The sequence below is a fragment of the Callionymus lyra genome, chromosome 10, assembly GCF_982586985.1.
Source record: "Callionymus lyra chromosome 10, fCalLyr1.hap1.1, whole genome shotgun sequence".
NCBI lineage: Eukaryota > Metazoa > Chordata > Actinopteri > Syngnathiformes > Callionymidae > Callionymus > Callionymus lyra.
Window position 1 is genome coordinate 13,726,216 of NC_141827.1, and position 25,034 is coordinate 13,751,249.

At 40.2% G+C, this 25,034-nt stretch overlaps 2 protein-coding genes across 2 annotated transcripts in view; both read right to left on the reverse strand.

Annotated features, from left to right (window-relative positions):
• Window positions 1-4,122: 4,122 nt before the first annotated feature.
• Window positions 4,123-12,499, reverse strand: LOC148070442 (nuclear receptor subfamily 1 group D member 2-like). Its single transcript, XM_087800732.1, has 8 exons — window positions 12,062-12,499; window positions 8,169-8,480; window positions 7,999-8,087; window positions 7,749-7,893; window positions 5,961-6,526; window positions 5,691-5,876; window positions 5,403-5,613; window positions 4,123-5,295 (listed from the first exon to the last, which is right to left on the reverse strand). Exons 1-8 carry the CDS (start codon window positions 12,078-12,080, stop codon window positions 5,099-5,101), a joined length of 1,725 nt encoding a protein of 574 aa, XP_087656858.1. The 5' UTR covers window positions 12,081-12,499; the 3' UTR covers window positions 4,123-5,098.
• A 680-nt stretch (window positions 12,500-13,179) lies between these two features.
• LOC148070443 (single-strand selective monofunctional uracil DNA glycosylase-like) overlaps window positions 13,180-25,034 on the reverse strand; it is a 69,576-nt gene continuing 57,721 nt past the window's right edge. Inside the window, exon 3 of the transcript XR_015712914.1 lies at window positions 13,180-13,222. The gene's annotated coding sequence lies outside the window, so the exon portion shown is untranslated. The remainder of the gene's footprint in view (window positions 13,223-25,034) is intronic.

Below are 25,034 nucleotides of genomic sequence, written 5' to 3' on the forward strand. Positions count from 1 at the left end.
CCTTAAACTGCAGATGAGGCGAGTGAAGCACAATCGTTAGTCAACCGCTGTTCAGTTGTTGGCGTTCTCATTTGTTAGCACCGTGTTTACGCAAAGGTGTGTTAGCGTCTACATTGCAAAGGACATTACTAAGTCAGGTTAGGTTAGGTTAGGTAGAACTTTATTGATTGAAATTGTTTTTTTCCAATTAGCCACAGCAATACAGCAATTATTCATAAAAATAAATCAAAATAAGAACAAGAACAAAGAGAAATAAAGAGAAAGAACAAGTCCTGATGCAAATCTATTGAAAGAAATGTAGAAACTGAATTGAAAAAAAAAAAGTTGAAGAAAATTTACAAAATCACTTTTCATTCATTTGTTTTAATGGAATGTAATTTTTAAAAAAAAAAAAATTAAAATAAAAAAATTAAAAAGTTTCCTGAAAAACCCGTATTTATGTAGTTGACTTTCAATGCAATTTATTCTGTCAGGTTTATGGTGTAATGACGGAACACGTTCCTGCGGGATTTGTTGTGCTGAATTCAATTCAAATGTATTTAAAAGTACCAAATAATACCAGAGTTAGTTTAGCTTAAGACACTTTACGGATTAAAAACACATTTACAAAATAAAAAGAGTAAATAAATAAAACGTTCGGTCGATACGAATATAGGTGTCTGTCCTTTAGTCAGCGAGTGATTTAACCATTTGTTGAAGATAATGTTTTACTTACTAACCACTAGATGGCAGCACAGGGCAGCGTATTTTATTATGGTGCCGCAGAATCTCAATGGACTGAATAATAATGGTTCTTTCTACTTTTTTTTGCTGACAAATTAAATGGCGGCTGATGTGAAACCCTGTGAGTTATCTAATCATAACTTCAGGCTCTATGATTGGTGGGAAGCCCTCTAACCGAGCTTCCCCATTGGTTAATCCTCAACGCCCTGCCTCAGCTCTGAGAAAGCTCAATGAACTCGCCACCCAACTGGGTGAACCCCCCTTTACCCATATTAGGAGGGGAACACCAGACGCACTTCCTCCTATCGAGACTAAGCTAAGTGAGAGCGAGAAGCTGGACGGCGTGGTTAGAAGGCTTCCGACCAAACGTAGAACCTGAAGTTATGAAAAGATAATTCAGGGGTTCTACTTTATTATTGTACTCTAGCTGTGCTTCGCTATTGGTTAACAACAAGGCAAAGACCGACAGGATGTATGAACCTCGAGCTGACAGCAGCATCACATGGAACTTGCGAGCCAAGGACACAAGTCAACTGAGTCTACGGACTGCGGGGACATGGATAGCACCCAAGACAATATGGGCTACTGACCCAGTCGCCATGTTGAAGAGGTACACCCTGGCCAATGATGAGGTAGAGGCACTGGATGCATCTGTGCAAAAGTGACAACCTACCTAGGGCCGGAAAAAGGCAGATCTCACCCAATGAGACCGCCTCACCAAGCCGTCCGTCATCTGTTAAAACAGATCAGCAACAAAATCTCTATGAGCATCTTAACACAGCCACAACAACAACAAGCCAGAGCCCTCACTGGACACATGTAGTGCTGTTCCTGGTCGGGATACAAGGTGGCGGGTAACACTTGCAGTGGAAGGACCATCGCCTGCGCAGTCAGGGCCAGTAAAGGATTCAAAGTTCTCCTAGCTAGCGAAAAGATTCCTGACCTCTCAGCCTTCTTCAACTCGGACATCCCCCATCCGTCCTGCGCAGCCCCCCTGGACAGTCTGTCTTCTACCACATTCAGAACGCTCAAAGGTTTACGTGGAAACTTGGGCGCACAGATGTTAAAGTGTACACACCAGTTTTGGAGAAAAGCATTAGGCATCACAATAACACATTTTCTGGCCTCTGGTCAATGTCCGCCCGATCAGCTTCTATATTCCTACTTTATTGGCTGACGGAATCCGCCGGACTGGCAAAGATGTCAACACAAAAGTGAAAGACTAGGCAATGAAAGACAGCAGTTGGGGTCTGCCCCTCATCTTTGTGGACAGACGAGTGCTTCTCTTAGTATACTAGAAGTTAGTATGCATCAGGATAGTGTACATACTAACTAATACTGAAATTATCGACAGATAGTATGTCTCAAATCAAACACTGGCGCTACGCACAAACCGGAAATGACGCGACAGCTTCTTCTTCTACTTCTATTTAATGATTGTTTCAACCAGCTGTTTGAGCGCTATCGCCACCTGCTGGCAGCACGTTTTGCAAGTTTGGAAAAATAAATAAATAAAAAATATGAGAATCTAAATATTTGCAAGATATTTAAGCTGGTATCAGCACCGAAGACGTCTCATCCTTCTACTGCTGCGGAAAATGTACCTGTAAGTATATGAATATATATATACATATATATGAAGTAACTTCCGTTTCCAACGTCACTAAGATGGCGGCCGTTTAGAGTAGATAGTGTCCATCGAACCATACTCAGTTTTGTGGGCTTTTTAGTACGACAATTTAGTGTGCATGGCGCACTAAATTTCGCTTACTGAGAATTGAGACGCACTTACGAACTAAAAATACTAACTTTGAGTACGCAAGTATGCGATTTGAGACACAGCACCAGTGTTTCAAACACAAATGTTGGCTCTGAGTGGCTGAACATGATAGCATAGCATTAGCAGCGTAGGCCTCAAACAAATCCTGAGAGTGAATTACTCTCACAGGCCGTGTGGTCTGTTGCCGGTAACACTTTCATGACAAACCACTGAAATACAGACATAAACAAAATCACACATGTCGATGTCCAAGCTGAGCGGCATTCCAGATCCTCCTTCAGGAGAGAAAACACCAGCGCCATTTCCTCCACCTAGTCTGCAATCCCACTGAGAAGTGAGCCGGTGGAGTGCACTGCAGTGGGCCATTTCATTTGCAAGAGACTCACCTGGAATGCTCCGGCATACTTCATCGCCAATCTCCCGTGGCTTGATTGTGTCAGAGACGAGGCAGATTAACCAATAGCCAAGCTAGGTTAGAGGAGTAGCACTATGATGTACAACTGTACGGGGACAAAATCCAGCAAAAGACATGCTGCAGTGAACAGAAATGGGTCAGCATTTCTTCAACTGGAAAATTAACTTATATTAGCTTTATCACCAATACTTCATTGGTGATAAAGCTATGAAGTTGAAGAATAGATTTCTCAGAAAGCGTTTGTGAGCAGTAGGAATAAACTATATGATATGGCATACATAATCATGTGACTAGAAGAAACGGATTAGCTATGATGTTTTTTAAAAAAAAGCATTTATATTGTTTGTTTGTGTAATGATCAAAACCACCATTTTTATATGAACTAATAATAGGTGAATGTTTTGGTTTTGAATGTAAACTGTAGTTTATTTTCATGTATTTGTTGGAGGGGCTTCACACTGGCAGTTCACATCTGCTTGATTGAATGTATTTCTAATTTTAGCAAGAAAAAGGAGGTGAAACTAGGTGGCCCACATATGTTGGTGCCGTTATAAATGTGTCCAGCAGGTGGCAGTAATACCCTTCCACGCGCGAGGTGACGGCAGTGCGTCAAGTGAGCTCCTGACATCTCCAGGAATAAAAATTCATTGTAAATGATCATCACTCATATATTCACTCGGATTCAACTATTAATAGATTTCTAGATTATTATATAATTCAGAAGCTGCTCGATGAAGGTTTTTTTTTTGCTTATGGTCTTTGGCAGAAACAGTTTGCTTAAATAAGAATAAGAATCACGTTTTCTGGTAGCAGGAGATATTAATTCAATTGTTCACTTTTATAAATGTCGTTTCCTTAAATCCGGCTTTATCCAGATCTCGAACCCATCATAGTACATATTTAAGTGTTTTAATATATAGGTCATAATCTTTTTTTTTCCAGGCTATCAAATCCAACACATGGTAGGTATCCTTGCATGAGGTTACGTGTTGTTTTCTAAGAGGAACTTCGCCTACATTTTCCTCAATAATGATTCTTAAACATGACCATTTGTTATGAATGACTCCCTCAGTGTCTTGAGGCGCTGGTGCCTCTTATAGACCTGTGTTTCTGTTGCTAGGTAACACAGCCTGGTTTGCTGCTGTGATACTTATGCTGGCATCAGAAAGACATGAACGAAAAAAACCCAACAAAACAAGATACGTTAGTATATAACATTATTTAATAATGGTATTCTATGTGTAACCACATAACAGTTACAAAATATTCACAAGGTGAAACAGTCATTTGACAGTACATTTATTTTCATTATATATTCTCCAATAAAAAGTTCATACTCAAGAGTGCACAATTAAAATGCTGCAGTCACTTTGCAGTCTGTAAAGCAATTTAAGCTGTCATCCATGATAATGACATATACATTTTTTCAGTACTTCATTTACATATGCAAGACTCTGCAAACTAACATAGGTACCAACCAAGAATAAAGTATATATATATTTACATATTGTACAGAGATCATCTTAAAATAAAAACCGTCAGAGGTGGTCGAAAATGACCACTATTTCCCCCGATTACCGCACACCAATACAATGCAACTTACTCCCATTTCTGAAAATGTTATACATTTCTCAACCACAAATGGGTGATTTTAATAAAAGATTTCATAATGACATGTTATGAAAATAGCTCATGTCTTATATGAACAGGGCATACACACACTATTCTTGTAGTCAGACATTTCTATTGCTATATCATACACATGGATTTAAGAGGTTGTTTAATGTATAAAAGTGCCGTTTACACTCGAAGAATCATAGTTGGTGCAAGTTTGTCATCGTTTCCTCTGAGCACGTGCATGACCTTGTCATCTCCTCCATGAGGAGTCGACGGAGTCAGTGGTGAGGAGATGACTTGGTGGTATGATGATGATGATGATGATGATTACTAAAGGAAGAACAGTTTAAGTTTGTAATAGCAATCCTGAAAGCAATCGAAGGGATTCCAATTGAGTTCAAGAGCCTTTTTCTTCTGTCTTGATGCCGCCAATCAACTTCAGAATCTGCTTCATCTAACTTGGCCCAGCTCCCATAAGAATGGTCCGTCTCACAGGGACCCGGATCCATGGCGGACCCCGGGTTGGAAGATCCTTGAAGTCCAGAGAAGTGAGCTGTCTTCGCTCAGGGATCTATGCGGAATGCTAGAAGCTTGTCAGAGTGCTGGTTGTTGAGAGTCCTCAGGTCTGGGAGACGAAGCAACAACTTTGGGAAGAGTGTGCTGTCGTTGGGGCGACGGCTGCTGATGAGGGAGCGAAGTGCTTTTATGAGGTTCTCTTGTAGCTGCTCCACAGCTCCCATGTCTACGATACCAGAGCGATCTATAGAGAGAGAGAGAGAGAGACGTTAGCTCAAAGGTAATCAGCAGGTCTAGACTCTTTTTTTCTGCTCCAAATTAATTTCGTATGGAAAACTGTGTTTTGCTTACCGGCAGAAACAAGCACCACGGCCATGAACAAGGCCATCTCATCTGGTTCAAGACCCAAAGACGAGAGCTTCTCGCTGAACTCGAACATGTTGTCCAGTAAAGAGCCCATGCCCAGAGCTCGAAGCGACGCTAGGGAGTACGTTTGTCCGTTCAGGAAGGTGACCGTCCTTTCTTTAGGGTCGAATAGTGAACAGAACCTCACCATAAGCACCTGTTGGCGAAAGCAGAACACGTTAGCCGCTGACAAAGAGTATCTAGAAACTGTCGCTTTCAGACAGGGAGACTCACCTGGAAGGTTCCAGATTTGAGCAGCATGACTTGATCGTGTTGGCTGAGAGTTTGGAAGCCAGGAATGCTCTTTGCAAACTCCACCACTTCTTTGACTGCAGGTGTGAAGCACTGAGAGAAGGACTCCCACACTTCCTGACTGGAGCGACTGGCTGGTGCCACCGGACACGAGTTGAGTGGACATGCCTGAGACAAGCAGGGAAGACGAAAACAATTTAGATCTCGAGTCATCTCGGGCTCAGAAATGTTCAGGGGCTTGTATGTACTCACCAGCACTTTAGCTCCACCGCTCAGTTTCCAAGGGCAGGAATTTTGGTTCTGGAAGTTAGCATCTCTGTAGCAGTTTTGATTTGCCGCATGGGATTGCGATGATGAACGGCCAGTGACGGGACACTGAGTTTGACTGGAGACGTGGTACTTTGAGGCAGCAGAGTTGGCGTTACTGGAGTTGTCGTTGCCACTGAAGGCATTGGGGCAGCTTGAATGCACTGGATAGTTTTGCGACAGCTCCGCCCCGACTCTGTGTTGCGTCTGGGATGTAGTGTGTGAAGGCGAGGCTTCCTGGGCGGTGCTGGTCTGGAAAGATGTGGCGAGGTTGCTGTTGCTGGCGGCCATCTTGAATGGCTTCTCGTCCGCCGTTATCAAGTTGCTGTGGTAGGAGGATATCGTTGCGCTCGATCCTTCGTTGGACTTGTTCTGTGGACTGCATGGAGTGTCGGCTACAGGCGACATCTCCATTTCCATGGAGGCCGATTCGTTTAGACTGTTCATGTAGCTCTGCATCTCGTCCAGGAGCCTCTGTTTCTCTCGCTTGGGGATACGGCCAAAGCGCACAGCTGAGGAGGAATCGAGAACATCCGGTTAGAATACTTAAGATTCATCTGAAACCGTGATTCAGGGAGAAAGTCATATAGGTAACAACATGTCGTGACCGTGATGTAATGACTGTCCATCTAAAGAAGACCATGGCCGCCTTTCCGGTCCAAGCTGCTTGGAAACAGCCTCATCCTCCCTTCCCCCCCCTTTTTTTTTAATACTGCACCTCCACTGACAGTCCTATTTATAGTTCGCTCCATGCTATACCACCTCCCCCCATCTCCTCTTCCTTTCCGTTTAGCCTCTTGCTCGCTCGTTCTCTTGAAGTAGGTCACTGGGTCAACACTGAGCATGATGTCCTTCATAAAGTGACAGGTTGATTATATGTCCATGAAGTCGAGAGAATAAGAGGCAGGTAGTAGCGATTGTGGAACGATGGAAAAAAACCACCTGACTAAGAGACACAATAGAACGATGAGGTTTGACGAGGGTACTTTGTGAACTTGGAAAAAAAAAAAAGCAAGCATTTCTGCTTGTTTTGCTAACCATTAGAACTCCATATACAAGCAGTGATGTGACGAGAGTTATGTGTAGATCACGCCCCCCACCGAGAGGCACATCCAACATCCTGGCATTTTTGGGTCAATGAAAAACTGCTTGCCCCAAAAAAATCCAGATGATTTATTATCACCCCCTCGTCAACATCCCGAGAGAGTTCAGACCATGGAAGTGCTGCTGCCGCACAGGTTAACTGAATAAAATAGGTTTCAGCAACGGGCTGATGAAACGCATAGTGATTTATTGGACAGAGTACAATTGTGCCCCAAATTCAAAGTGTAAATAAAGAACTTAACTGATCCCTACCGTGGACATATAAATCAGCCACTTTTTGTGACCCAATTTACCCAATGTGAGACACACTTTCTGCTTGATTGATGACTGCGGCCACTTGCAATATGCAAGTGCCATAAATCACACAAAAGGTGGGCAAGACAGAAGAGAACAAAAGACACAAAGGGTCGTTCTAATAATAGACGCGAGACAAGAGGACGCCAGCTTCGTGCACGTCCGTTATACGCCTGAACAAAATGTTCAGAGTACTGCTTTTTATATTTCAAGATGAAGGAGCTCACTGGGAGTGTAAAATAAGACCCATGGTCATCTTTAGGATGGACAGTAAAGATAATTCACGTTTCAGAGGTTTGGCCAACTTAATGCATGTGTACTAAGTTCAACTCTTACCATCTCTGGACATGCCCACGGAGAGACACTTCTTGAAGCGGCAATGCTGGCATCGGTTTCGGTTCATGCGCATGATGAGGCAATTTTCGTTCTTCACGCACATCTTGTAGTGAATGTTCTGCTGGATACTGCGTCTGAAGAAGCCCTGGAGAAGGAAAGGATGGAAACCTTTAGCACTTTTTTCACTGGTGGTTTCATCTTAAATATAACCACAAGGAAACAGAAAACTAGTAATCGTAGGATATCTCACCTTGCAACCCTCGCAGGCATGGACGCCATAGTGGAAGCCAGAGGCGATGTCACCGCAGACCTTGCACAAGAGCACCATACCTCCAGTTTCTGCGAGACAAACAATGTCAGCATCACAGGCACCACACCATTTTGGGGTAAACACAGACAATAAACACGGGTTTAACTTACTTGTGAAGGTTCCTGTAAACCCACAAGATCTTTTGGCAACTGTGGGGTGGTTGTAGGTCGCTGACGATGCCGTCGTAATCTGGGCAACCGGAGCATTGTTGACTTCTGGGAACTGGAAGACCATTTTCGGAGATGGCGTTCCACCCCTTTGTTCCCCTCCCTGCTTGAAGGGCCCAATCTCCTGAAAGGAGACACCCTCTGGGGATGAGGGCTGGGAGTGGGAGGAGGGCGATTGGGTCTGGTATCCACTTGAGGGACTGCCAGGACTGGGGCTGGCACTGCCAGAGGAGCCGGCATACAATATAACACCACCTGGAAAAACACAAAAGGGACAAAAACTTTTAAAACACTGATCCCGATCCAATCATCCTTTTCTCATGCACTTTGTGTGGAGTCGTGCTCTACTTCTATTCACCCCACTGTCGGGAGACTCGACCTGATATTCCCGTTTTTGGTCGGACAAACAGAAAATTGTCGTCAACACCAATCTTTTCATGTTTGCAGATAATTTTGAAATAAAGTGGAAAAAAACCGAGTATTTTATTTCAATACATTCATATGATGCATCCTCCTTTGTCGAGGCTGTCACATCGCGTCGGAAATGCCCTGTTACCCATCAATACAACACCAGTCGGCCCCTCCTTCCCCTTGTTTTGCACACAGCAGCCTCTCGTGCGAGATAAAAGACTCCCCCTCACGTGCAGGCCGAGGCAGCCAACTCCCCGTCTGCTGCTTTCTGCCTCGACTCCCTTCTCCCGCCCCCTCCCTTCTCCTCAACCATCCTCCCTCCTCCTACCTCCCCCCCCCCTCCGGCTCACAAACCCATCTATCCGCCAGCCACCTGACCGAGAGCTCACATGGACTCTTGACACAGTTCCCGCCCGGCTCACAAGGCTCTTTTGCTGCAGTCTCGTGTAGACAACAGCAGCAGTATAATAACAACCTGTGGGGTTGGATCACGTTTGGAGTCGAGGGCTTTAATGCTGTAGACCCGGAGGGACTGCAGAGAGGACACAGATACTCTATAACTAGTCAGGCGTTGCAGTAGGTTAAGCCGGCCGGTCACGTTGCCATCGGATATAACTGATACTATTCAGTGACGCTTTATTAACCCGTCAGAGGAAGGAACTAATTAATAATGCATTTTACATAAGCAGATTTGCCTTTTCTAACCCAAATAATAGCAACTCAAAATGTATTAATTCATGCCATTATCAGTTAAGAATATAATATTTATATTCTCTGTAAATATCAAACTAAATATTAGTTTGTGCCAGATTTGCAGTTATGAGTTCATGGAATTAAATGTTTTATTTGTTGAATTTCGCTCTTGGTTATAATGCCCTTTTAAGTTTACATTTCCATTGAAACCCTAAAGTCAGCTCTACTTCTGTGCGCTCACCTTGAGCAAACATGTGACGCGTTTCCTCGCAGTCCTTCATAATACTATACTAAACACGTGACGTTTTTTTTTTTATTATCCTGATGTTGCATGTGTTTCCTCAATCTCTCTCTCTATGACTGGGTTTAGATTTTATGGTCATGTGTAGTCACACCCTGTTGTCACATGGAATCCACACACACTCCTACAATATCCATCACATCCTCGTCGGTCAGCTGTATAAACACTTCATGTTTAACGTTGTCAGGAATCCAGTCGGACTGGATGCCAAAAGCCAGCTCTGGGAATATAATCCAAGCACAGGTTCAAACATGTGACCTGGACAATGAGCACTACAGAATAAACAAAATACTCTTGCCCTCCCCAACGACTGCCCCCCTCACGTATTCACGGCCCCCGGGGCGTCCATACATGGCCAGCAAACTATATAAACATGTTTATGTCATGTCAGCAGGAATAGACTCTGTTAACCCTGTTTAGCCCTGTGAACATTTACAGCCGTACTTAGGCAGTTAGGAATGAAAGCTATATCAGTGAAACTAGGATCTGGCAGATTTTAATTCATGTGACACTGTGATGGCGTATCGTTTAATAGTAATTGTAGAAGATGTGTGTGTGTGTGTGTGTTAGATCCTTCTAAAGATACACTATCTGACATTTGAATCAAGCTTTTGATCGGTCGTGTGGGATCGTGTGTTCCTCGTGATCAAAAAACACTCCCGTTTCAGTACCGACACCCGAGTTGAGCCTCAAACTTCAAGTTTCTCTGAGTGACTCTCGATGTCTGTGACGCTGCAAACTTCACCGCTGGAAACTATTTTGGAAAAGCAGCAGCCTTGTCCCAGTGTCAGCTTTCTAAAATAATGATGTTTATGGTACCAGAGGGAGTCACCGTGACCCTTCGTACCCGTCATGATACCAAACTAAGACACGCCGGTCATCTATGGAGCTGGCACCTGAGGTCAGAGTGCCACACACTCACGTTGGTAATTCCATGAGATTAACCTTTAAATAGGATGTCGGGTGAGGACTGACAGCTGCCTTGATCACCTGCTCGCATATAGAAATTCACCTGCCACGTGTTTGTAAACTTACGAAAAACATGTGGGAGCAAATATATAATAAAAGCATAATTGACGTGACTGGTCTTCACATTGGAGCTGCAAATAGTAGTAACTAATAACATGCTAATTTAACAGTCGATTCTGAAATATCGGTCACTCAACTTATTATATATACTTGATCCAAAAATCACAATAAAAAATAAATACGATTTGCAATTATTTGTTTGATTTTGAAGAGTCAAGTCAGTTGAGAGGAAGTCAACATTCGGAGACGTCATCATGTATAATAATTAATATTATATTATTACGAACAAACACTGACATTCTTAATTTGAAATAAAACAACTTTATACTTCTATTACCACTGATGTTTCTATGTTTGGTCCCATTATCACCTTTTTTTCCCCCCAGTCAACAAACAACAAAAGGTAACCAGGTGACTTACAAAACTGTCAAAGCTATACAAAGGCGTTTCCTTGCCATTCTTAATACTTTCCCCAAAAGCAAGGAATAAACAATACTCATTGTGTTCATATATTTAATGTAATTATATGATACCTAATAAAGTACATTGACTTTAAAAAAAGAACAAATCAACGTCGTGTGTTGAGTATTTGAGTCGCAGCAGGAGTTACTAAGGCCGTCACATTGTGTCGCAGAGAAAACGCTCCCTGACCCACTGACCAGACAATCCAGAGGAATCCCCGTGCGCGGCGCGGGAGCGGGAGGCCGCGGGCAGCCAATCAGAGGAGGCGGCGAGAGGCGGGGAGGGGCGGGGCGGGGGGGGAGAATCATGCGCGGCACGTGGATACTGAGGCTGTTTACACGTGCCCGTGATGTCGAGGCGGGGCGCCAGATAATAAGCGAGTCCACGATTCCGCTTTTATCGTGAAAAGGATCAACCCAGGGAATCATGGCAACCTTCGTCTCCCCGTACAGTCACAACATCCATTTCATATATTTGACATTAAAATGATTTAAGGCGGTGACACAAAAAAACACCGTTTAAAAAGTGTCGCAGCAGCACGAGTCGATATATGTGTAACACACTCACGTCACAGGATGATTGACACATGTCACAGGGAGGAGGAGGGGGGGGGTCTCTCGACAGTTATTCACGTGAGTTTTTTTTGTTGACATGTCAACATTTTGAAGCCCTCCTGCCAAAAACATGATTGACAGGGAGGACTTTCCCCATCACTCCCCTGATCCTACTCCCACAGTCAGAAGTGGACGAACACACTCCAAAAACACACAAAAACACACACACTGATCGATACATTTGACAACATTCTCAAAAACACACATCGGTTGTCAAACGCGTTTTTATGTCAATGAAAATAAGACTTTTTTTTTTTAACCGTGTCATAGCTAGAAAAAAATAATTTACATTTTTTTATTTTAATAATAAAACGTTGGGTTTTTACCTCCAGGGCTGTTGTCCATGGTGTCCAGTGTTGTCGCGGTTCTTCTGCTCGGTTCTTCTTAAGCGCGGGTGGTTCACCGGGTCAGTAGTAGTTGGTAGAAGTGGGTGAAAGATTCCTCAACTTCATAAGAGTGTCCACACGGATCAGACCAAAAAAAAGGCAAAAAATAAAACCCCGATGTGATGAAAAGAGCTGGTTCTCAAAAGAAAGACAGAAAAAATAAATTCTGTTGTTGGTCCAAAGGGATGCGAGGCTGTCAGGTGCTGACCGGTGCAGAGCGTCTCAGAGAGGGTTCTGCCAGTCACCATGAAAGCATGTCAGTAGTGGAACTAGTTTAATCCCGCCCTCTTCCCGCTCATCAATAAGCAACACGCGTCCCAAAATAACCAGCACGTTGTCGAGAGCCTGAGAGAAATGTGACCAGTTTTTTTTTTTTCTTCTTCCCCTCCTTCTTCTGTGTCGTTTGTTTCTGTATCAAAGCGCGCTCTCGCTCTCTCTCTCTATACACGCCCCCGCGCTTTTATGAGATCCTCGCGCTGTGATTGGCTGACGCGCCCCGGCGTAGGTCTCGGCACATTGGGCTCGCGCGCCTGTGGAATGCTCCGCTCGCATGTGCGCATGGCATGTGAGCCCGCGCTGCCCTACTGACACAGATTTTATGCAAATGCGCTGCCGGGGCTCCTCTGTGTGAGCTGGGAAACGAGGAAGAGATGGGGAAACAGAAGGCAGGACGTCTCACTCGGTTGTCTTTACGGCGGCAGACAACGTTTTTTTTTTGGTAGAAAATGCACTAGTTCACTGCAGTTCATGTCAGTCATTCTTAGGGATGAATCATCGTGTAACAATTGAGACTCTGGGTCGCACGTGTTCAAAAACTTCTCCGCTTGGTCTTTTGAATACTTTTTCCAAATACACCTCTAGTCACTACAGATACTTTGATGAATACATGGTTTAGTTTATATATGTTTAATTTTATATACATTTAATATATTTAATTTTTTAATTGTTCAGGCTTTTCCTTGATTTTCTGGAATTCCTGTTGTGTTATCAGTTTTATCTTGACCTTTAAAGTATATACTTTATTGAATATTGTTTGGATTGTTTAAGCGCTTTGTGACCCTGGTCTGGAAAAGCGCTATACAAATAAAAATTACTTACTTACTTACTTACTTACACACATATATATATATATATATATATATATATATATATATATATATATATATATATATATATATATATATATATATATATAAATGCATTATTATTAAACAATTAAACTTAATGAATAGATCAAAATAACACCTTACACGCTTCATTATGTCCCAAGTATAAATAAAAATCTACTAATTGTCAATTGAAGAGATAGATGTAAGTAAGTAAGTAAGTCATTTGTATTTATATAACGCTTTTCCAGACCAGGGTCACAAAGCGCTTAAACAAGTTTATTGTTCCAAAGCTTAGGATCAACAGTCTGGAAGGATTTCTCTCCTCTGGTCCTGAACCGTGTGCGAGGAACCATCAGTAGATTCTGAAAGTATATACTTTAAAGATAGCACTGAGAACAACACAGGAGTTCCAGAAAACTGTTCCTAAGCACAGATGTTATTTCTCCAGCTCAGAGGTCGCCGAGATGAAGATGTTGAGGTTCTCTTTGGGAGTGACGAAGATGGATAGGACCGAGGAATGAGTCCATCAGTGGAAACAGCACATGTTGAGATGTTTTTGGAGATCTGGTCAGAGAGGCCAGAATGAGATGGTTTGGTCATGAACAGAGGAGGGATGGTGAGTGTATTGGTATAGAAGGATGCTGGGGTTGGAACTGCCAGGCAGAAGGTGTAGAGTTAGACTTAAGAGAAGGTTCATGGATGTAGGAGGTGGATTTTCCTGAGTTGATTTGCTGTCTGCTTTGTCTTCTTCATTTCACTAATTTGTTTTTTGTTAACCTGATTATTGGTAATAGTTTGAGACATATTTAATGAAAGAGTAAACAATAAAAAGATATATCTACTAAAAATCATCTTCACTTTTCAAATAATAGTGACCGTGTCATTAAAGATCCACTATATCGCTGCCGAAAGTTTTCAAATGACTCCTAAAACATTAGTTCCTTCTGCTGTATTGTTGGAAACTGGGTTCTATATCAGTACTTCTAGTGTAGTATCTATGAGAAAACCACACTGCATTCAGCTAATCGCCTTTATTTATTCCATTAATAAGGATATAATCATCATTGTCTATTACTATGATTTTGTTGGTTATATTATTATCATAAGTATTTATTTTATGCTTTAAATAAGTATTCAGCTTTTCATCCGCACATCACACCAGTTTGTACCTAGGAACAGGCATGTTGTGAAATATCAATATAATTGTTTACACTGGAGTGAGAATGAAGTATTTGCCTGTCTGTGTTGATCTTGTCTGGACAGTGGCTTAGTATCTCAGATATTACTGATTATACCCAATGATTCTAGAGATCAGGAGTCCAACCCAAGACTTTGATCCTGAACACGAATACCAATGGGACAAAATCAAATATTATAATAGATTATATGACCTTTTTTTTTTCAGGGCTACTCCTTTACGTACCACGTTAGTGAACCCTGCTTCAGAGTATCGTCCAACTTTTATATCCTTGTGTTTTACATTAAATGAATAAATACCCATAGAGTACGTCTCTATTGTCGGCCTTTTTTGGTTCCGATTAATTAAGTAAATATTATAAGTAAAGCGCCTTTTGCAGACCAGGGTCACAAAGCACTTGAAATAGCAAAACAATACACAGTTAAAAACACCTATGAATTAAAAAAAAAACGTAAGAAGGTCAACAAGACACAATGGCAAACATAGCAGCTCAAGAGATACTGTTAATAATAATTTCTCAAGGAATTGTTTAATCAGACTTCAGGAGGTTTTAGCGTTGTCTGCGTCATGTAGGCTCTCATTTATCCACGACATGGTTTTCCAGAGGGTTCAAAAGTGAAGCAACACAACTGTGTAGAGTTTGGGAAGATGTTTCACCTTTCATACATGATGTTTCTTCAGCGTCAGTTGCTTAGAATGGACTTTTTATTCAATGAACTCTATGTGGAAGTTAATAGGTGCCATGAGAATATTGCATCAGATTTTTATTTTTATTTATAATTATTATTGTCATTTCAAAAGTCAATTGTATGCAAGTAAGTAAGTTTTTATTTGTTCAGGCGTTTCCTTTTCCAATTACTTACTTTATATAGCTCTTTTCCAGACCAGGGTCACAAAGCACTTAAACAATCAAAACAATATTCAATAAAGTGTATACTTTAAAGGGCAAGAAAACAATGTGTAAATAATCCAATTATCAAGAAACATCTTTTTTATTTGTTCAGGCTTTTCCTTGATTTTCTGGAACTCCTGTTGTGTTATCAGTTTTATCTTGACCTTTAAAATATATACTTTATTGAATATTGTTTTGATTGTTTAAGCGCTTTGTGACCCTGGTTTGGAAAAGCGCTATATAAATAAAAATTACTTACTTACTTACTTAGATTAAATTATTCAATAACAAAAAAAAAAAAGATTAAATATTTTAATAATTGAAATAAATGATGAAATAAAAACAAATAAAACCTTTCAATTTCGATATTCGAATTATTGAATTCAATAAAAACACACATCTCGTGTCACACACAAAACGTGATAAAGCTTTGGAGGGAGTAATCCTCTTCATTTTCCTAGACGATCTCTGTCCGTCAGAGCTGGCACATGCCGGGTGGGCGGAGCTCTGCGTGACTCCCCTCCCCCGCCCCCCTCCGTCACGTTTCCTTTCTCTCCAGATTGTTCGCTAAGACACAACGAGCGCCGCAGATTGGCTGGAGCGCCGCGAATGTAGGTCAGGAGCTGTTTGAACAAACATGAGCGCCTGAGAAAAAAAAGAAAAAAAAGAAAACGAAATCAGCCCCAAATCTTTCACGTCCTCATAGAAACATCCAACCTTGAATGTGGGTCACGTTGTTAGCGCCCGTGGGTGGTGCGTGTGTCAACCCCGACCTGCTTGTTATTCTTAGTAGGTCGCTGTAGCAAAAACATCCGCCATTGTAAAACTTCAGGGATCTGGGCTAAAGGGGTCACGATGACTCATCACCTGACGTGACCCAGGAGCGGAATCTTTTTAAAACTGCGTCTTATTTATACACCTGTGATGACTTCTAAGCCACGTATTGTACTCACACTGCGTGGATATATACACCCCCAGTAAAGGGGTTCTACTTCCTGTATTGATATGACACCATTTCAAAAGCTGCATCCGCCATTTTGTACCATTTAATACAAATTCCCACCGGTTGTATCGAATGATTAAGGAAACGCATCCTGGGATTAAATCATAAGTAGTTGTCCTGGTGTTTAAACTACAATGTCTACTATTCGTGGTAAACGTACAATAAAACGTCGTGTCGACGATCAAAGAGGGTTGAGAATGAATAACGTTTGAACACTTTCAACACGATCTAGTCTTTGAACGCGAGGTGCGCAGTAAAAGCGACGCTCACTAGTGGTAGAACAGCGCCACCCGCTGGACAGATAATGGCATCAACATAAGTAAGTAAGTAAGTCATTTTTATTTATATAACGCTTTTCCAGACCAGGGTCACAAAGCGCTTAAACAATCAAAACAATATTCAATAAAGTATATACTTTAAAGGGCAAGATAAAACTGATAACACAACATACATTTATTATTGATGTTATTGTTACTTTCCTAGATATCTATCTTCAAAAGTTTGGGGTCACCCATACCATTTTGTGTTTTCCATTAAAACACACTTTTATTTATCAAAAGAATACAAATATAAAAAAGAATAAATCAGAATCAGAATCGAAAATATAGGCGAGACTTTGATTTAGAAATGATGATTTTAATTGAAATAATAACCAAATAATGCTCCACATACTCAACTAGCTCAAAGAAAGGTGAGTTTTATAGCTTATTTTTTAACAGCAACTTTGTTTTATCTGTGCTAAGACAATAGCAAAAGGGTTTTCTAATCATCCGTCTTATAAGAAGTTTACATTAACACAATGTACATTTAGAACACTGGAGCTTAAATTGGACCTCTATACACTTATGTAGACATTTCATTAATAAACATTTGGAGCTAGAATAGTCATTTACCGCATTAACAAAGTATAGAGTGTATTTCTGATTCATTTAATATTATCTTCAATGAAAAAACTTTTGAGCTGTATATATATATTTAGCTGATTTAGCAGCACTATTTAGCAATGTTTTTTAAGGATTTAGCAAATATTTCTCACATTTAGTCACATGTACTGCCACCACAACAATGTTGTGTTTACAACAATGGTGATAAAACACTGGCAATAAAAGAAATGTATATTTGATGCAATTTGAAACTTCATTTAACCTTAACTGTTTATTCCAGGGTTGATTATTTTTAAAGTTTGTCATGTATTCCAGAATTTTTGTTGTTGTAATACTTTATTACTGTGTATGCCTTTCCATGGACACGATGTAAGTATTTTTACTTGCACAACACAATACACTAAATACAAAACGGGTTCCAAAGCGCCATCTCCTGGCCATTTTCCACTCAACACCATCCACAGAGTTGTAAATACAATAACAAAGACTTTATGTCATATGTGCTTATTATTAATGTATTATCACATGACTTTGTCACTGACACAGAAAAAAAACCTACTGCAACTCTAAATATAATTCGGTGAGGTAAATAAAATAAACTAAAGTTAGGAAAATAATAATCAAATCAGAAACAATGAGACAAGTAGAAACACCAAACACAAACAGAAAAAAAAACCTGTGTACATGGTAATGAAATAAGTCCTAGTACATGTTAGTAATGACCTGCTAATAACACTGTTGACCACCAAATTCTATTCATATTCACTATCTTTATGCTTCCACTAGGCAACGGGATCAGAAGTCGCGATATAACTTAACGAATCAGCTAACATAACTACAGTGTTCCAGATATCAATTCCTGGATGACCCGAAACTTCCCTTTACTGAACTCAAACCAAGCTGAGGCTCTACTAGTTGGTCCACAACATCTCGGACACACTCTAACTAATGATCAAGCTTTTCATAATGGACTTGCTCCTCCGGCTAGCACCGTTGTAAAGAATCTTGGTGTTTGATTTGACCAGTAGTTATCATTTAACTCACACATAAAAAAAATCTTCATTTAAAAAACAGGCATTTCCTTCCCTTGGACGCTGCTTATAACTCATCCATGCATTTGTTACCTCCAGGCTGGACTAGTGTAACCCTCTTCTGTCTCTCCTGGGCTGTCCTCTTTACATCGGCTTCCAGTAGAATTTATGATACAATTTAAAATCCTTATTTTAACCTACAAAGCTTTACACGTTCTAGCACCAACACACATCACAGATCTCATCCAAACATATCAACCTTCTAGGATGTAACAATCCTTAAACTCTGATCTATTAGTTAAAGCACAAATCTCTAAATGTAGATATGGAGCCAGGGTCTTCAGTTTTCAAGCCCCTCTGCTGTGGAACCAACTAACCGGCTTAAGTATGGAGCGCAGACACTCTATGTTTAAGAGTAATCTTACAACATTACTTTTCCATTAACCCTATAGTTAGGAATGACCCAGGCTCTGCCTTAACCAGCTCTTTTTGTTTTTTCTTATGCTGCTATAGGCTGAGATTGTTAGTAAGAGAATCATCCGACTGTGTGATGTGTACAACAAACGACTTGTACAAGTCTGGTAGGCCTTTGTCAACCATGCAACCCAGCACTTCTATTGTCTTTGACCATGAAAGAAGTCTCCGACAGTCAAGGTGCTTGCCTTGTGTTATGACAACAGTTCAATAAGGATTTACGAGGGGTTCGTCCTTACCCGCATAGTCTCCACGGGTAGTGTATTGTCAGCTCCTTTCTGCCATTTTTATTTGCAACTCACATCACCAGGAATAAACTTTTTTTTTACAAGCAAGTGCACCAACAAAGTTTATGTTTTGTGTCTGGCAGCATCATCTTTTCCGGTTTATAATCTTGGTTTGTGTCATGATTCGTCATATCCTGTCCATGCAATGTCCTGAAAGACTGGGAGAAATCAAGTATATGAGGACACTTGTACACAATGTTTTCACCCAGCCAGTTGCAGAGAGGAGATTACTGGAGAAACTACTGTCCATCATGGATGATGACAGTCATCCTCTGAACACTGTCATCAGTGAGCAGAGAAGCAGATGTTCACGAATGCTCCTCCCCAGATGCAACACTAATAGACTCAGGGACTCATTCATTCCTCGTGCTATTAGACTGTATAACTCTATGTTAATCTTTGTATCCTTTTCTTTGTGTTATTTTTCTTGGATCTTTGTTCTTTATACTTAGATTTTTGTATTTGTATTGATTTTTCACTTTTATTGCACTTTGTCCTTGTTAAAAAACAATTCTATACCTTTTGAAACGATAACATTGCCACAATTGCGTGTTCTTGACACTTTTTTTAACCAGTCCTTTAATTCAAAAATATTTTAAACACATAATGTCTACATGAGGGCGCTTCTTTTACGTTTTTTTTTTAACTTAGCCAATCTAACACCTTTGCATAAGAAACACATGATTTTGCGGTGCTGGGAAAATCAACCCTAATAGTTGCAATACATAAAGGTGCACGTTCATATTGTGTTGCTCAGCTCACTTGGTAGTGCACATCGTTTTGTAACCCCCAGCACCCTGGGTTTCAATTTGATCCCTGCTCTTGCCATTTTAATGTATTTTTTATTTGCGTCTTTGTGTGTGTTTGTGACGAGTGGGTAGAAAGCTCAGGTGTCCTGGTGCAGAGGTTGTTAACAGTCTTCCTTCATTTTATTTATTGTGTATGATGTACTGTCTGTCATAATTAAAATGTGTTTTCACTGTCTAGCTCAGGAGTGGGCAATACGGTCGATCGCGAAGCTGTTGCGAGTAGATCGCGTGATTTAATAAAATATAATATAAGAAAATAGTAAAGAGAGCTCTGATTGGCTGCTGTGCAGGTCAATCAAATGGTTATTGCGCCGATTGGTTGACAATTTGATTGACCTGCACAGCAACCAATCAGAGCTCCCGCCTCTTCCACTGATCGCGCGGCAAAGTTAATATGAATCGAGAATAAAAAGAGCAAAACGTGCGACAGTCATTTTACGCAATTAAGAAAAACGATATAGAATTATAAGCTTGTTTATTTTAAATAATATATCGAACAAATAATGCGCGTTTGATTGCTTCAGGTCTTCTCTACGAGAGTCACAGATACATGACGTCAGTTCCATCAAAGTGAAGCTGCAGGTTCAATGAAAGCAACAAATGCTGGTTTTCATTTTGGGATCGCGGTCCTTAAAACACACTTGTATTAATACACCATCACATAATGACTATTTGTAAATGACCTTTATCTAACGAATATAATAAGAATACGCTCAAACCCAAACACGTTAAACAGGTGCAGGTGAGACACACATTCTAATGACGTCAGAGACAAACAAAGAGATGATGATGTGAAGTTAGTGATGAACAGTTTTATTCTGGTTAAACTTCATCTGAAGATGTTTTAAAATTTAAATAATCCACTTGTGTGATTCATATCAGACATGTTTAAAATTAACAAATATAAACTGTTAGTTTGAATTCATGTTTTCATTTGTTTTTGTTTTTTCATGATCACAGAAATGGAGAAATTTAAGTTTTGTGCTTCATTTAAATATGATCGGCATATTGAAATGGAGGCATGGAAAGGGATGAACCTGCCTGAATTCTTTGTTGGTTTTGATGTACAAAGGAAAAGGGCTTGAATTCGTGTCAAGCACAGATTCTTACACATGAATATTTTTTGTGCACCATTTGGGTTCGAATTAATGACCATTTTTAGTAGGAAATCAATGCAACTCTTAGTACATATGAGTCCCGAACTTGTCTGCAGTGGAGGATGAGATTTAACACAGGCTGACACTGAGCTTAAGACCAGGTCTCATGGACATTTTTGGAAGTTACTCTCAGAGGAAAAGTATCTTCTTATGAGGAAATATGGTCCTCACGGACTGCACTATTTTAATATAGTTATTTATGTAAGTCAGTTTTTATATGAAGATGATTAAATCCACACATCCTTCCATCATGACTGATTATCAGTCCATTCACTTCATTCAGTGCAAGTCATCTGAGTGAAGTATGTTCTTACTTACGTTGAGCAAATTTGATGAAGATAGATCTTTTGAACTTGACAGTTATAAAAGTAGCTCGCGAACCGAAAAAGTGTGATCACCCCTAGTGTAGCTAAACAAGGAGCATAATAATCACGCAGCACACTAAATACGAAACAGATTTAACAGTGCCATCTCCTGGCCAGGTTCCCAAACAACATCTTAGATTGGATTATTAGATTAGTTTAAATCTGTTGTTTAACTGTTTTAAAAAAACACATTTTATCTTACTATTTCTGTGATATCTTTATGTGAAATAAAGAATGATTCAGAGACAGCTGAGATGGTAATGATGATAAACAACTTGTGACGTCTGTCGATACCACAATTCTCACGCAATCAATTCTATTAGCATTGTACTGCTATCTACTGACCAAACATAGAACAACCACCCTACTACAATTTTAGATCCATGTCGCCCAGAACCCCTCGACTTCCATCAATCTGACGGTGGTCACGCTGTACCCCTTTTGTCCGGGGGGTGGCAGTGTTGCCCTGGTAGAGTCTTTTAGTGACGACGTTCATCGGCGTCGTTTTCTACGGCTTATCTCAAATGTAAATAATTCATCACAGTTATTGATCAATTTCTATGTACTAGGGGTTGTTTCGACAAGTTAATTTCACTTATTATTGATGCTTGTTTAGAGCTTGACGTCGACAAATAAACCTGTAGTAGAGAGCGTGCATTACGTTACAACAGATTTATTTTTGCCTTATATTTAAAGTTTTAAAATGGAAAAACATTGAGTTACTCTTAAATTCGGAAATATTTTTTGGAAATAAGGTCAGTAACAAGACATTTCAACGTAATTTGTATTTAAAATTTAATTTATTAATTTAATTTGCTAGTTGGCTTTGCATTTCATAAGGTTGACAGACAGCAAACATTGCTATTTTAAGTCTTTTTTCTTCATAGTAACACCAAACTTAGTGTTTAGATAATTCATAAATACTGTATAAAAATGAAAATAGGTATCGCTACATACAAATAAGCCATTCATATTCATAACCAAAGCCACAACCTTAATTGTGTGTTTAACATGTCATGTTATTTGTCTCGGGATCCCTAACACTTGCCCTTTTATTTATTAAAAACCAACAACATCACGTCAGTGACGTGACGTCACTTCATTTCCAAAGAGTTGTGGGTTTGGTCTTGAGTTTGCCTTGCCTCCCCCCCCCATGTTGCCTGAGGTCACCTCAGCAGCCTTACCCAGCCAGCCTCGTCCCAAACAGACAGGATATGTGAGCACAGTGGTGAACAGGCACAACACATACCTGCTGTTTCCTGCACCATCTTGTTAGACACAAATTCCTGCCACCAGAAGTACAACATCAAGATAAAACATAGGTTGGTAAGTCCACAAAAGTTTTCCCATCATGTGATTATCGGGCTGACTTTTCTTTGACGCTGCACTACCAGAAGAATGTGCATCGATAATCTAATATTTGACGATAGTCAAAAGAGCAGATAAAAAATCATGTATCTTGTATTATTTCCACTGCTATTGAAAGAAAAACCACGCTGTCACTGATCCCAGTCAAATGAGGGGATTTTTCATTCGAGTGCGTAAAACATGTTGTTTCTAATTATCCAGAAGGTTTTGTGCTGTTATTCATTAGCTTTATTTTAAACATGTAAACCTTATCAGTTGTGTGATCTACTAGATCTCGCCCTAGACTAGAATACAAGTCATTTTATGCAGTCGTTTTTGCTGGATTGTTCGCTCATGGCCAGGACAGGCCTCAGGTCTATCAATCACAGGCCCAAAACACAAGGTCCTTTGGTCCTGTGATTGACCAGAGGACCTTGTGTTTCTGTTCTAAAGCTCTGTTTTAATTCTGTATTTGACGACACAATTGAAACCAGTGACTCAGATGACCCAGAATTAGAAGACGTGATAGACTAGAGGAAGTGGGGATAATAATAATAATAATAATAATAATAATAATGATATAATAACTATTTCTTCATCACAGGCCAGTGACACGACATATAGCCAGTTTAGGAATCCAAGGGCGGGACCACCGAGTTATCCACTCATAACTTGTGCCCTGGATCTCACAGCACACGCCTTAATGAACATCTTGTGTGAGAAAAACAAAATGAGTTTTAAATACATGTTTTATCTGCAAGTTGGCTGGCCCGAAGAGCTAAGTCATCTGGGAGAGACTCAGAGCAGAATCTCTGTTACTATGCACATTCCGAAAAAAGCTGTCTAGGTGGCATCTCTTTATATTTTCAGTTGGCATGGGAACACCTTTATACACCCCCCAGAGCAACAGTTTTCTAGAGTGTTTAGCTGCTTCCGCGGGTAAGTGTCAGGGCCAATCCATGTAAAGTGGAATTCCTTGTGTGGACTGTGTCTCTTTATTGTCACTAACAGTAGGGATGATTATATATATAGATTTAATCTATATTATATGGACTTTTAGAGTCAAACAAATAATTATTTTCCCTGTAAAGGTGAAAACACGTACCTGGGTGACTTACCAATAGATAACTGGAACAATGGAGACAAGAAATTGCTTTTCATATTGTTGGCAGCAGGTAAAAAATGTATCACAAGGAAGTGGTTACAAGTTGAACCACCCAGGACAGAGGACTGGATAGACATCGTTTACGAATCTGTAAGATGGAGAAGTTATCCTTTGCACTCCAAACAGAAATGGACAATTTCTACAAGATATGGACCAAATAGACAGAATATGTCAAACCAATTAGACGCTTATGACGCTTAGACGATTATGTTGTAAAGTAACTAGTTTGATGGGTATGCTACCTGGGGTGTTTTCTTTTGGTTTTTCATTTTATTTCATTATATATATATATATATATATATATTTTTTTTTGTTGTTGTTGTTAAACGCATTTCTTCATATATTTCATCTTTCTTTTCAAATCTGTATTTTATACTTGAAATGTACTATTTTGTTGTGAAAATGTTAAAATAAAAACAAAAAACAAATAGTTGTTGGACATTGTGTTTTGTCTAATTCTATCCGTGCAGCTGAGTATAGCATTAAAAATGTCAGGCTGGGTCAAAGTAAATAATCCTTTTTTTTCAATGTACCTAGAACATTCGTTCTTCGTCTGGTAGCTTGTTTTTGTATTTATTGATCATGCGATACAGGGGTCCCCAAACTATTTCCTGTGAGGGCCACATCACTTTTCCCTTCTCTGACGGTCATTTTTGAACAGAAAAAAGGGTGAGAATCATAAAAATGTATTGTACATAATCTGCGTTCTTCACAGAAAAAAAGTCAAGGAATATAAATTGTATATCTTTCAAACCAGACTTTCTTAGAGAGGAAAAAAACATGTCGGTAGTTTAGATTATAACAACAACAAACATACAGTCTAGAATGACCCCCTTAAAATGTGTGGTGCTATATTTTTGTCACACACTGTATATGAAAAAAAACATCTGATTTAAGGCTTTTTTTTAACGACACAATTGAAACCAGACTCAGACGACCCAGAATTAGGAGACGTGATGGTCGAGAGGAAGTGGGGAGACCATGAACGAAACACGACGACTCTTTCTTCATCATGTCCTGCACCTCCAATTACCTGCCTTGATTTCTCCCTCATTCAACCATCTCATTCTAGTAATGCCGCCCCCCCCCGCCGCACCCCCACAATCACCATCTGTCCCACACTCGTACATATCTGCTGTAATTAGAAGATCGCTTCCACATGTGGATCAAACTCCTTCAACCACTCAACCCC